This window comes from Oryzias latipes, chromosome 20 (assembly GCF_002234675.1).
Source record: "Oryzias latipes chromosome 20, ASM223467v1".
Lineage (NCBI taxonomy): Eukaryota > Metazoa > Chordata > Actinopteri > Beloniformes > Adrianichthyidae > Oryzias > Oryzias latipes.
This window is the reverse complement of record NC_019878.2, coordinates 13,982,919-13,997,158: the sequence shown is the minus strand read 5'-3', so window position 1 is coordinate 13,997,158 and position 14,240 is coordinate 13,982,919. Positions and strand designations below refer to the sequence as shown.

The 14,240-nt window shown below is 37.3% G+C and overlaps 1 protein-coding gene and 1 long non-coding RNA gene across 2 annotated transcripts in view; one reads left to right on the top strand and one right to left on the bottom strand.

Annotated features, from left to right (window-relative positions):
- The window catches only part of LOC105356674 (trichohyalin-like), a 33,640-nt gene extending 24,527 nt beyond the window's left edge, over positions 1–9,113 (bottom strand). The window contains exons 1-6 of the mRNA XM_023950398.1: positions 8,924–9,113; positions 8,588–8,818; positions 7,044–7,112; positions 6,810–6,886; positions 6,460–6,601; positions 3,872–4,109 (exon numbers count right to left, since the gene is read on the bottom strand). Coding sequence (XP_023806166.1) covers positions 3,872–4,109; positions 6,460–6,601; positions 6,810–6,886; positions 7,044–7,112; positions 8,588–8,818; positions 8,924–9,097 — 931 coding nt within the window. The 5' untranslated portion in view covers positions 9,098–9,113. The remainder of the gene's footprint in view (positions 1–3,871; positions 4,110–6,459; positions 6,602–6,809; positions 6,887–7,043; positions 7,113–8,587; positions 8,819–8,923) is intronic.
- Positions 9,114–11,413: 2,300 nt separating this feature from the next.
- Positions 11,414–13,591, top strand: LOC111946687. Its single transcript, XR_002872424.1, has 5 exons — positions 11,414–11,497; positions 11,658–11,801; positions 11,892–12,065; positions 12,180–12,301; positions 12,765–13,591. It is a non-coding gene; the product is annotated as an uncharacterized LOC111946687 (long non-coding RNA).
- The last annotated feature ends 649 nt before the right edge of the window (positions 13,592–14,240 follow it).

Here is a 14,240-nt window from a genome sequence, read left to right as displayed (position 1 = left end):
TGAAAGTTAAAGAAAATAAAATCTACATTTAACAGATGCAATAACCTAAGCTTTTGCACCATCAAAACTGTTTAAAAACTAAAGCCTTAGGAAAATTGAAGCTGCAGCTGGATTTCCTAAATATTTTATGATGCACAAACACTTTTGCTTGTGTGTCTGTGTGCATGTGCAAGTTTCAAACCTTGGCTATTGCACTGCACCTCAAGGTGAAAGTTTGCTATGAATCTCAATAATCAATAAAGCAGAGATGTGAAAACTTGAGATTGGGATCAAATTCATATTCAGGGCATTAGTCTTGGGGTGACCTCAGTGACACCTCCCACCAGTGGAGGCCACACAGAGAGCAATTAGTTGCATGGAACAATCGTTTACACAAACTATTCTCTAAAAGACGTACACACTGAAAAATTGAGACAGGCAACGTGCAGCATGGCTTTTTTATTTTCTAGAAATAAATCTGTAAAGAGGAAAAGTTGAATATGAGTCAAACAGCACAAAAACAAAGGGCTTACTTGTATAGTCTATTGAGTCTTAATCCTGTAAACATTTTGTGTATACATCTGTCCAAAAGATCCAAGAAATTGTAATTTTGTCATTGTCAGTCCCTAAGTAATTTCTCAGTCTTTTATTCTGACCTCAAAATCTAAAGAGTTATATAAAGCCATAATCTAATTCTGTCTCCATCTATCCTCCTCAACAACTTCGTAGGCCTTCAAAGCCCATCGTGCAGTTTATAATCACAGATTTGCGGTCAGATTACCCTGCTCTCACTGCTAGCCTTTAACATGAGAAGGAAGAAAACCTTGCTAACCCTGAATCAGTGGTTGAGGCTGGGCCGGGCCCTGCCTGGTCCTCATAAAAGCTTCATAAGGCTTCATGTGAGCTTCCTTTGGCTTTGTTGGAGGATTCGTAGCCGGCTAAGGTGCTCCCAAGAGATGTCCCAAAGCCTCCCAAGACTCTTTCACTCTCTTTCTGAAGTTTCATAGGCTTGCAACACTGCTTTTGGGTATAAGCCAAAAGGTGCAGGCGCACAAATACACCTCAAGAAATAAAAAAGAAACACTAATATGCACACAACAGTGACTTGCAAAGGCCAACACACATACACACACACACACAAGGATTCCTAAACTCACACACACTTATACCCCAACGCACTCCCCTCTTGCTCTCTCCTCTCTGCTTTATTTACAATCCTTTGGCAGCGGTACAAGGGCCCGGGGCTATAACACACGGCACCTAATGCTCAAACTGCCAGGTAATCTCATGTCTGACATCCCCCTTTGATAGAAACTGATCAATAGACTCTTGTAAAGGAGTCATTTTCTCTGATGTTTCTACCAACCACTTCTCCCTATCTCTAACTCTCTCTTTTTCTCCGTCTCTTCCCCCCTTCTCCTTTATTAGCCATACATTTATAATTCATATTTCAGCCGAGTTGAGTTAGCCTTGCAAGACAAGGCAGGGGGGGGGGGGGGGGGGGGGGGGCAGCTTCTTTGTGTAATAAAGAACAATAGTGGTAAAATGATGGGGAGAAATGCCAGTGTTTGCTGCTGGTTCCGGTGAACAACAGTTTTGGGGATCGATAGAGTGTGAAATGGGATTATAGCTAGTAATAGAGGTGAATTGGAGGAGAGAGGCCTGTGCACATGTGTGTCCTGGAATCCAGAATGGATATCAACGCACACACACAAGCACAAGCACAGCCCTGCACAGATATGCATGCACACACACGAGCATCACGGACACGCTCACATAATGACTTCATCATCTTTAGGCAGATGCACACATGCATCACAGAGGGGTGGTAATATCACATTTCTGTTTTTGTGGGAGTTAGGAAATAAAAATATAGTTTATGTTTATGCTGGTGTTCCATTTCTACCAGAAGACCTTACAACACCTTTTATTACTTATCAAAGATGAGACTATAATATATATCTGGCTCTTAAATATATTTTAACCAGCCATCCCCACCTGAATGTCACAAGGTTCTTGAATGCATGAAGAGCTCAATCTTTGCCTGTTCATTTTCATTTGTTTGTCTACAGGCTGGACACGATGCCCACTACTGTGCAGCATGAACTCTGCCCAAAGCATACCCTAAGAGCACTAAGTGACTGACAGACAGAGCCATCCACCATATTTAAGTCATTGTTTTTTGTCTTTTTTTAATCACTCCCTTTTTCAGACACTCCTTGGCCCATTCTGACAGCATATGATTGACTCCAGCTGTCTTCAAACACTTCAACCTCATCCATTTGACACTTACCTGTCTTCCAAACTTCTTTCTTTTTGTCCTTTCATCTGACTTCAGATACCTTTTTAATGTTATAACCATCAAATCGACCTGTGTCTATGTAAACACACTGACTCAAAAAGTCACTTCATGACAAGTCATCAGCTGGTATCAAAATAATGCTTTTAGTCGCCTATTTAATATCAAGGATTACACTTCATGCTGCAAGTTACTTTCATGTATTACTTCCCATAGTACTGTATTTTCCGTACTAAAAGGTACACTTTATTTACTTATTAGCCTTATAACCTGAAACACCTTTTACAATGGTGGACCAAAATTGTTGGTACCCCTCAGTTAAAGAAAGAAAGAAAGTCCACAATGCTCACTGAAATGACTTGAAACGTTCAAAAGTAACAATAAATTAAAATGTATTGAAATTTAAATAATCAAAATCAGCCATTCATTTTGAGTTGTTGATTAACAGAATTATTTAAAAAAAAAACATTGAAATAGGGCTGGACAAAAATGTTTTTGTTTAATCCATCCTCTAACAAGTTGTTTTTTAAGTCCACTTCAATCTAGACCTGATCTTCAATTATCAATTAAGTCATCCTCCCACAATATATACATTAATAACATAAAAAAGTCACAACAAGGATTCATGTTATTACAAAGGCTCTTTGTTCAAGACAGTAATTTCTCCAGCTCACTCCACAGGCAGTTTATTCAGACCACTGCTATATCCAGGTAAACAATGTCCCCTTTGTCATAATAACGCATTTTTATTCTTCTTAAGTCATTACAATAGGCTCTGCATTGGTGGGTTGTATTTTCTGAAGGCAAAAGCTGAATAATGTGTGGTTTTGTGTGAGAGTAGAGTTGAGGGAATGTGTTTTGATCGCAGACAAAGGCCAGGCTACACAGCGTTGTCCTTCTGTCTCTATCTTGTTAATGAGCAATGTTCACTGAGCAAGCCAGCCACTGTCTGCCATGGAAAGAGACCTCAGATTCATCTCTCTGTGGACAATAGGTGATTGTGTGCTTGTGTGTTTTGTACCTTGGAGAACCGGTGTGTATGTGCAAATTAAAGCAGTGGGAGTTGGAAGAACTGACTGTGAGCGTGCGTTTGTGAGGTGTTTGCCTGGCGTGACCACAGATATGTACGTTAATTCTTAATGAGACATTTCTGTTCCCAGAGAGACCTAACCATCACCATCCCTGCTCTGACACACCACTACAAAGGCCATCATCGAACACACACACACACACCCACTCACACACATAAACCAGATCATTACCATACAGCTAACGCCATGGACCATTAAATCAAGCTACATTGTGTTGTGAATGAACGTTGCATGCAGACAGCTAGCAAGTGAATCACTACGCTCCTGTACTTTAAGCGAACTGATAAAGCTAACATCAGCATGACTGATTTTTGCCATGAAAGACATGGCGTCCAAGCTGCATCTAGCATTGTTCCTCTGATGGACGAAAACGTTCCCTTAAACGTTGCAGCAGAGACCAACAAGAGCCAGTAAGAAAGACTAAAACAGTAAGAAACAACATATAAATAAGTGCAAAGAAATGTAAAATGCTCAATTATTGATTTTACCTGCGGATAGCTACCTGCCATCTGGTGCTGGTTTTGTAGCACAAGAAGCTGTTGCTTCAGCTGTTCATAATAGATTCTTAGAGTCTGGATTTCTTTGATAGCATTCCTCATTTTTTCCTCAGTCCTGCAAAACTCCTCATGATGTTTCCGTGTCTCTCTCCTTTGTAGATCCAACTCCACACTCCTTCTTGCAGACTCTTGTTTGGCTTGCGTTAGTTGTTTCTCTGCTTGACTGAATAGTTTCCTGTGTACCTGTAGAATGAGTAAAGCCCAAAACAGAGGAAGGAAGAGTGTTATTCTTCTGAAACTAATTCACATAAACTGTCTTTGCAAAGCTCTTTAAGATGCAACAGACACTTTTAGCTGTTTTCAAATGCTTTGAAAACAGTCAAAGCATTTCTTGACCAAAATCAAATTTATTTATTTATTTCTTTGAAGCGGCACCACTGTTATTGTCAAAGGCTTAACAAAAAATTTACATTCACCTTGAGGAGAAGGCGATGTGCTCACAGGTACATTTGAAAGACTGCTTGAATTGTTTGCCAGAGGCACTGCGTATAATATTATTTCTGTTAGATTGTTTGAAAAGTATTTTAAATATTGGAAACTTTTGAAAATAATGGAACCACAGATGAATTCAACATTCCAACAATTCTAAAAATAAATAAATAGATAAAGTCCCACTCTCTGTCGCACACCTAGGTGTGCAAAATTTGTACTCCCCATTTGACCCATACCCTGGGGGACCGCTGAGCTGCAGACACAGCCGCACTCGGGAACCATTTGGTGGCTTAACCCCCCAATCCAACCCCTTAATGCTGAGTGTCAAGGCCACAAGGCCACTGACCACTGGGCTGATGAACAATGTGGACTTTTTGAGAATACAGCTTGAACATCTGTGGCCTTTCAGTTATATTTCCTACAACTTTATTCCATACGTGAATTATTTTGTGCCAATTTAATACTTTATTCAGAAAAATAAAAGATTTTGATGCGTGAAATCTATTATTCTTTGCATTTTGCCTCAGCGTTACTTAGAAGTCAAGCACTCCCAATTGCCCAGAGTGAATATGCATGACTAAGCATTCATGTAAATCATTAACTCTTGTATAATTATGAGCATTTGCATAATGATCACTATTAATAATGTGCAAATGCATAATGCATGTGATTAATGTAGATGTAGCTGTCAACATATATGTCTCTTCATGACTCATTAAGTGGTATTCCACATGGAAGATGGTTACAAGTGTGAACCGGACCAGACAGCGAGACAAATCTTTCCTCCAACCGACCACATTTGGGTTGAAGCGGCTTTTTTGAGCTCAATTTTTTTATAAGCACATGTGAAAAACCTTGATGAAGACCACATGTAACGCACACATTGCTGCGTAAAATGAAATATTACCACAACCACCAAGACTACAGTCACACATGCTCACTGCCAATATGTCCAAGTCTGCCAGTGACATTGGCACTTTGCCAGGCTGCAGTCACCACTTTGAGTAATTTGAATATTTAGTGTCCCATTGAGCTGCTAATTGGAGTCAATTTTACCAGCCTTGGCACTGTTTGGTGCTTTAATTAATGGCAGGGCAATTTGTTTCTGCCAAGCAATCATGGGACAATCATAAGAGGGACTTGTGCGTGATGCCTGTAGCTGTGGCAAAGTGCTCTTTGAGAGCTTGAGCATGATCTCTTACAAATATTCCGAACATGCAAAGATAACATTTACTAACAGTGTCGTTCATCTCACTGGAAAGATTTAAATTCACATCTAATTCTGCTCCCAGTGACAATTTGAATTCAGAAAACATACAGAAAGAGTACATAACACAAAGTCCATCTTCTGTATAGAGGAATAAAAACAAACTGCCTCTTGTGTTGCTAAGCATTACTGTCAGTGATAGTCATAATAAATATTTTGAACTGCCTCTTTGTGTAGACATTACTTTACATACCAGTGCAAAAAAGAGTTTATGCTTTTATCAAAACATCAAAGGCTAATAATACTTGCAAGAAAAAACCCATAATCAGTTGCGAGATTTCAGTTTTGTGCTTGTTGTTGCGACTTCCAGTCTACAGTAATCAGCAGGATTTATAAGAAGAGAGTAAAACATATTGGTACAGGCAATTTTAAAGAATTTCATGTGTTTTGGGTCATTGCAAGTTGAAAACTTAGCTAAACATTTAAAAACTAGATGAAAAGATAGCTAACACAAAAAGTAAACATTTAACTTTATTCAAAAGATGTTCTGATGTTAAAAAGCAAGGAGATGTTGCTAAACTCAAGTGTAACTAACTATATTCAAATATTTTGCCTGCTGATTCATCACTTACTGAGTTTTTGCAAACATCAAAATCCCCCAAAAATCACAAGTGATGTTGAGACACTAACTGTTCCTGTAACTCCACCAGAAACAGAAGAAATGTTGGCTGAAAACAAAACTATATCTTTATTTTCTTAGTAGCCAGGTGAATAATTGACTAGCATTTTTCCAGAATGAACATACAGCAAGTTTGTCCCAAAAATAAAGGATATCAAATAAAACGCTCTGCAAGCTAAGGATGCGGTAAGGTAAAATGTGCAGGACAACTTTACCTTTTTGTTTTCATCCAGCATAAATTTTAAATGTCCCAATTCCTCTTTTAAACGTCTCACTTTCTTTTCTATCTGACTGCAGTTATTCTTGGGTTTATGGGATTGAGAAAGGGACTGCTGGAGATCCTCTTTCTCCTGTGTTCTGCAAAGAAGAGAAGAAACATTTGTGTTAATTAATATATCCTCAGAAATTATAAAATGTAGAGATAAAGACCAAATATTTTCCACACTTTCTACTACTGGAAATAGGGAATTGTTAAACAGGATAGAATAGAGGCAGATAAAGACGTGAGGGAAGAAACAAGGACAGACGTGGAACAGATTCAAAGTTTTATTCACACCGTTATTACCGTCTCCAAAGCTCTAACTTCCTCTCAAGAATAGCCTTTTCAGTCCGCGCAAGGCATTCATCTTTGTTAGTACAGCACTGCAGCACACAAAATAAAGATATTTTTGTTTGGTTTGTGTAATTTGATGAAATATTAAATTTCCTTTTAATGCATGCTACAGCTTTTTTACTGAGAACTTAAAGAACCTTTTTTCAACATTTTAGATGCATGTGATACGTTTCACTTGACCCTTACCTCCTGCTGTTGCTGACGGAGCTTTGTCCGATGAAGATACTCCTTTTCAGAACAATCCACCATCACTTTCTGTGTAAACGCAGATTTTTAAGGTTAACAAAAAAGAAGATTTTGAATAGTTCACTCAAATATTAATCGAACTTTGTGTAATTAAATTTAAAGATGAAGCCATGAGTTATGTGGCAAAACAAATATTTGTTATCCACTGCATTTCATTAGATTATGGGAATTACGTTAGACCAATAAATGGCAAGATATATTAAAGAAAAAGTTGATTATGCTTTGGTCTCATTTGTGTATTGATCCGCACAAAAAAGTACGTTCCTATAATGTGCCAGAAAGTTGACAAACAACAATCAAATACGTTCAAAATGAGCAATGATGGTATTTAATGAAAGTAAAATTAGCATTAGAGCAAAAACATATAAATTCTCATATAATTTCATACCATAATGTAATTTAAAGACTTTTGAAAAATGTATTGTTTTTACTCAAATGGCACCATTCTGCCTATGTTCATTGTTCAAGATGATAAACTATATCATTGCCTGCAATCTTCATATGTTAGGCGCTGGCCTTTATGTTGGAAAATTATATCATTAACTCCAAAGTAGTTGTTTCTGCAGGAAAGGTAAAACATTGAAATGTCCTTTAGTAAAAATACAAATGGAATAGAAATTAGATTAAAACAATTAAAATATTTATTGCATAAAAAATTGCATTAAATATACATTTAATAAATGTTTACTTTAATTCTATTGAAGTTTAAAATGAAAAAAAAAATGTTTGATATCCTAGCAAAGAGAAAATGAAGGTATAACTGATTTTAGGGTTAGCTGAGCCCAACAGTGACAAGAGGTAGTGAGTAAGAGGAATCTGAAGCTCCATAAGAACTCCTAACCTCTTGATAGGCGCGTCACAATCAAAGTCATTACCCAGTGTAATAAAGGGCCTGAGATACAGCCATTCTTCAACAGCCTAACTCTTTTATAACCAACAGATTAAAGTTGATTGGATTAAAATGACATTCTGCCCGTCTGACCTTGGCGGCAGCAGTTAAGTTCATCCAAATTAAATTTCTCCATAATAAAGATGATTCATTTGTTGCCGACATAGTAAATATAAAACAGAAAGATTAAGGAAAAACGAGCGTGTGCTCACTCAGTTGCGAAGAGTCTGGGTGTGCATGCAAAAAAAATAAAAATAAATAAAACTTGTTCATATTAATCATTTAATTTAAATGCACTGCTATCTAGCACAACAGTAGTTTATGAGGATTTGCTTCCATGTCTTAAAGAGATTTCAGTACAAAACTGCCACCAGTATTTACTTTTGTTGCCTCCTGAGGAGCTTTAAAGAGTTTCATGTCACAAACTACTTTTTATTAAAATACTTATAAAAGGGGGAAAAAAAGTCCTCTATTTTAAACTTTAAAAATGCAAAGCTTACAAAGATTAAAATAAAGAAGTGGCCTAGGAATGTGTTTGTTCTCTTTGGAGTCTTCTTTTCTCCTATGGTTCATGAAAAAACATCCTTGCCCCCACCTGCTGTTTGAGTGAGTCCATCTGGTTATGCAATGCTCCAACATGGCTCCTCAAACGCTCCACTTCTTGCTGACTCTCTCTCAGTAAACTCTGATTGGCTTGGAGCTCATCTGTCAGCTGGTCAAGAGCTTCTGATGTGCTCTCCCAATGATTTACCTTTTCTTCATATCGTTGTTGCATTTCAGTTAATTCTTCCTTTACAGAAAAACTTGTTAACTCAGACTCTTGTAGCTACAAATAAGATGCATTAAGAAACATTTAGACCACAGGTAGACAGAACTATAAGATAAAGCTGTTTAATATTAATAATGATGAAGAAAATGAACTATAATGCACCTTTTGCCGTAAATGTTGGAGCTCATTCTCCTTAATTTTGACCTGCCTTTGTACTTGAAACACTTTTGCTATTGCAGTGGTGTATTTTTGTTTATAGATTTCCAAAGTTTCCTTTTGTTCCTGGATTTTGGATGTGGCTTCTCTCAGCTGCTGATGAATACAGTCCATCTCCATTTCTTAACCTCCCCGCAACCTAAAAGCAACACAGTAAAACAAATGTCACCAACAAGAATCTTCATTTTTTTGTTCTTATTTACAAGTTCATAATGTTATTTTGACAAAACTTTATAATGGATTTTAAAAGATTTTAACATTTTAATGATAGTATAACTCTTTTTGGCCTCTCAAGTCATCAAATCATGCTGAGCTGCCCTTTTTCTTGAAAGTCTGCAAAAATCTTAAATGGGAAACTGCTAAGTTATGAGGTTCAACTTGAAAAAAAAATATTTTTTTGCTCCCCAAAAAAGTAGGTTTACATTTCCTCAAATTTGTTTTTCTTCTTTTCTAGTTTGGTTAATTCTGTTTAACCAGAAAAACATTTGACCTTTTTTACTCCCAAATGTTTTTACATTGTAAGCTGATTTGTAGGATGGGATTTCATGGCTCTTAGAAACCACTTTAAGTTACAAGCAGTAGGACAAGGGTTAAATAAGAAATTAACATGATTGGTTGAATAACTTAAAGGGAAAACCAAATAACAGACAAATATATTTTCTCGATTCCAAATTGGTAACTTCCACCAAAGCAAACAGAAAAAGAAAAGAAAAAACCTCTTTGCGTTTCTCTAAAATTTAGTTTGGACTTCTTGCATTGTGGGTAATCCTACACAGCAAAATCTGCAGTGTTGATTTGTGTTGAATTTTCCAGTGTTAAATATTTCGAGTTGATTAGTGTTGATCTTAGTGTTGTTTTGAGCACATCCAGTGTTAAAACAGATTTGGGGGCGGAGCTTTGTGCTGCAACGGCTGACGGAGTTATTTCAAACTCTGTTGGCGGTTTTTTCTCGGAGAGCGGAGGAGGAAAGTCGTCTGCTACATTCATTTCAAAAGGGTAAGAACAAATATATAAATGTCTTCACTATTATAAACATAAAGCATGTTTGTAATGCGATAGATATTAGTTAGCTTCGATACATTTATTGCTCTTAATGTTAAGTAACGCGCTATTTTTCTTTAGCTAGTTTTTCAGTGTTACATGGCGACCCACTCCAATTAAAATCGCCTTTTTTTTGAGTATTTTTAACATATTTTGTAGCATTTCTCTGATGATATTGGAAATTAAATAATGTAATATGTAAAACTGTGTTTCTTAGTATTTCTTATTGTAATTGTAGCAGACAAAAATGCGCCGTTCGGAAAAAAAAAACTCAAATATGTGACGCAGTTACTAAAATGCGCGACCCGGTCTCTCCGCTCTGCCCCCCTCATGCGTTTACCGTCAGACGAATAGATCGATGAACGTCTTTGTCTCGTCTGCGCTAGAATCTGTATCTAAACTGTACGCATAACGCAGTGTCGGTAGTGTTACCGGTTTCCAGCCCAAAGTAATCTGAAAACCGCCAAACTCTTCTATGTCCTCGGGGTGGGGGCGCTGCGTACGCTGACACAAGCACACACACGCCCACCCCACACACAGTTCTGCTCCCGAACTTTCATTCATTTTCTTAACCCAATTTTGGACAGGCGGGGCGGGGCGGGGCGGCAAACCCCCAACAACAGGTTGTATGACAGAGCCCGGGTCCGTTAAGCGCCGTCTCTGCCTGTTGCGTCTCCAGTTTAAAAAGGATAGCGGCACTCCAGCGGCCATACAGCCTGACTTAGGCCGGTACGGTATTTTCATGAGAAACCCCCCCCCCCCGCTGAACCGACCCTAAAACCGCCAAAAACGCCCCCAACATAGTTAAAAGACAACTGAGCGCTGTCACAAAAAGGATCCGAAATATAGTAGTAGTAGTGGGACTTTAAACATCTAATGTTATAACTATGGTACAAGGTTGGACTTTTTCTCAATTACAGGTGTGAATAAATCAAAAGCACATTTTTAAATTGAAAATGATTTGAGCATTAATAAGAAAAGTAACTTCTGCTTCGCGCCATAATTATCTAAAGATGGGGGAGGAGGACGAGAATGGACATTCATTGGAGGCTTGACAGGGGCGCGTTTTGGAAAACGTTTTGAGACAAAAAATACACAGTAATTTTATGACCTTTTTGCTACTTATTTATTATAAAATACTTAAATGTCGCAGGATGGGTGAGATTCTGTGTGTGCATGTGCGTCAGTTAAATAGAAAATCACTCCAGACACGTTTTTGATCAAGTAATAGTTGTTTTATGAAAGAAAGCTAGGAAAAGTTGATTTTGCTTATTAGACATTTTTAAAAGTATTACTGATATGAATTGTGTTCATTAGAACAAAAATGTTTATCTATGCTTCAACTTGTCAAAGAGCAAATTAATTCTGTGAAACTAAAGTACTGTTTTTTTCCTTAAAAGTTTCTGTTAACTGCCACTATGCTGCTATAATACATCCAATTACAGTCAGGATTTACCTATGCAGATCTCATCTGTGAAGGTGAGCAGGCATTCTGTATAATTAAATATTTACATCATTAGGTCTTTGTTAAAATGCAAGGAAGCTGGGAATATTTGATCAAATGTAATGACATTTTTTTATTACTGCCGATGTTATTACTTTTTTTCTTTCTTTCGTTCATGCCAATTTTTTCTTCCAGTAAAAAACAAGTTTGGACTTCCGGATGGAACTGAGCTTCACATTTTTGACGTCTCTGACACAGCAGTGGAGGAAGATGTTCTTCTTGAACTTATAGAAAGCAAACCTGACCTGTGTCTGACTGTTTGTGACAGCATATCAGAAAGTAAGTTTCAGTAACTTTTTGAATGATTTCACATAACTTATCATTAGCTCTTGTACAAATTTTTACATTTTTTCCCTTTCTCTCCCATAGAACATTCATGTCCATCCACCCTCCCTGAAGAACAGTCAGTCACTTTAAGTGTGACCGACTTCTTTAGAGAGCTAAGCAAAAAAATCATTGAGGAGGCCAAACACCTGACACGGACAAATGAATTGTTTCAACTTTTGAAAGCTGCTGAAAAATTAGCAGAGAATGATGAGACCAGTAAGCATTACATTGTCTATAGATATGATAGTATACACTGTATTATCTCTGTGTTCAGAGTGGATAATAATAATTTCTTCCCAAATTCTCTGTTATTTTTTTATATTTTGATAGACTGGGACAGTGATATGGCTTCACTGCTGCTCCTTCTTCATCTGTTGCCACCCACAGCAGGACGAAAGAGGATTAAAATAAGCCCCAATGATGCTGTGCCTAAAATGGTGCACTTTCATAAGGTATGTGTTTTACAATATTTACAAACTGGGAGTGAAAACAAAACCACAGGTAGGTGTAGGCACAAATGTGTTCATATTTTTTATTTTAAGTTGTGCAAAATATTAATTTGTGCACACTTTTGTGTTTCAGCATACATTTCTAATTGACAGTTATCTAACCAAATATTCCTCCATTAAACCATCTGTCCCCTCATCCACCTGTCTTCTGGATCTTCTAACACCAGCTAACTTTGTCTTCCTCCACTGTATCCATAAACCTCCTCTTTGGTCTTTTTCAAGACCTCTGGCAGCTCTAGACTCAGCATCCTTTTACCAATATACTCATTGTCTCTCCCCTGGACATGTCTGAGCTATCTCAGTCTGGCCTGAATTCTCTAAATTGGAGATAATGTTTGCACCCAAGAACTAACTATCATGTCCTAAAATATCTATTTATTTTGAAATCTTTGTCAATCTTTTTCAGTCATGTTGCAGCATTGGTGAACACCTGCAACAACGTGAAGGCAAACAACCTTGCCATTGGCAGAACCCAGAACAAAATTGAGACCAACATCGTTGTGGACAAACAGCTCATTCCCTGCCAAGCCACTAGTTCACTGGGCGCGTTTGATGAACTGTTTAAATCCCACTATGTTTTCAACTTGTCCTATGAGGAATCCCTGGTCCAGCTCTACACTTTTGTTCAAACAACCATCTTTAACATTGATGTCACAACAACAGACGAGTCTCCGAGAGTTCGTGAGTTGCGTGCTAAACTGCTCAACTAGCTTAAAAATGTTTAAGTGTTTCATTTGTCAGGCTGTTCATGTGACCTGTAAGTCTTTGACAATCCATTTAAGACTTGACCATAGTTTTTATCCAAGCACCAGGTTTAAGTTGCTTTGTGCACAGGGTTGTTGTAGGCGTCAGTTTTCAACTTATTCTGGTTTCAAAAAGCATTTGGAAACTGTTCACGTTACAGAGTGGTAATTCAGCAAACTTGGAACCATTTGAGGCTTCTTTCAATGACACAACAGAAGTAAATTCGGCAGATGAAACTCTGAGGTCACATTTCAATGAGCATTTATGAGCGTACAAAGTGTTTGTTAGTAATGAAAATGATTTCATTAAAGCAGACAGTCTTGCCATTCACAGGCCATTCAACTTACAAAGTGCCTACAGTGAAGACGACAGCATTTATATTGTACCTCTGTCTTTGTTGTAATGATGGTCAAGTTTACCTTGTGCTCAAAATGTTATTGTGCTTGGAGGATTTCTTACTCTTAATAAAGAGTTTAAAGCTTTCTCAAATGTCATAATATTTCTTTCACATCGTAAAATATTTTTACACTTGGTGTTTTCTCAGGCGGCTGCACCTACAACGCAGCTAGGGATAGGTAGGAAAAGATGATTGTGTATCTGCTTCTACTTCTGTATAATCAAAGAAAGCCACGCTTCAACTGATCGTCGGTTGTTTGTATGTATATATTGACATAAACATATTTACAACATTAAGGAAACAAACCTTTTATGTTTTGTATTTGACTACTTATAAAAGTAAACTTAACGTAAGATAAAACTAGTCTTTTAAAGGCACTAAAGTACAGGAAAAAAACTTATCATGGGAATCAACTCAGAATAAGAGTTAATTTTTGACACAATTTAGTGTTAAAAAAACACTGTTGAAGTGTCAAAAATAACACTAAGAATGTCAGTAATGTAACACTATTGCAGAGTTAAAATAGTAACACTTTATAAAGTGTAATTTTAACACTGGGCTGGTGAGGATTATATAAACACTCGCAAAGTGTTAAAATTGACACTATGGGAGTTAAATTAACACTGCTGATTTTGCTGTGTACATTACAAAATCAAGAGCAAACGAACATACAATGAAAGAGAATGCATTTCAGCGTTTAGTACTTCATCACCACACGTGTCTAAAAATTCAGAAAAAATA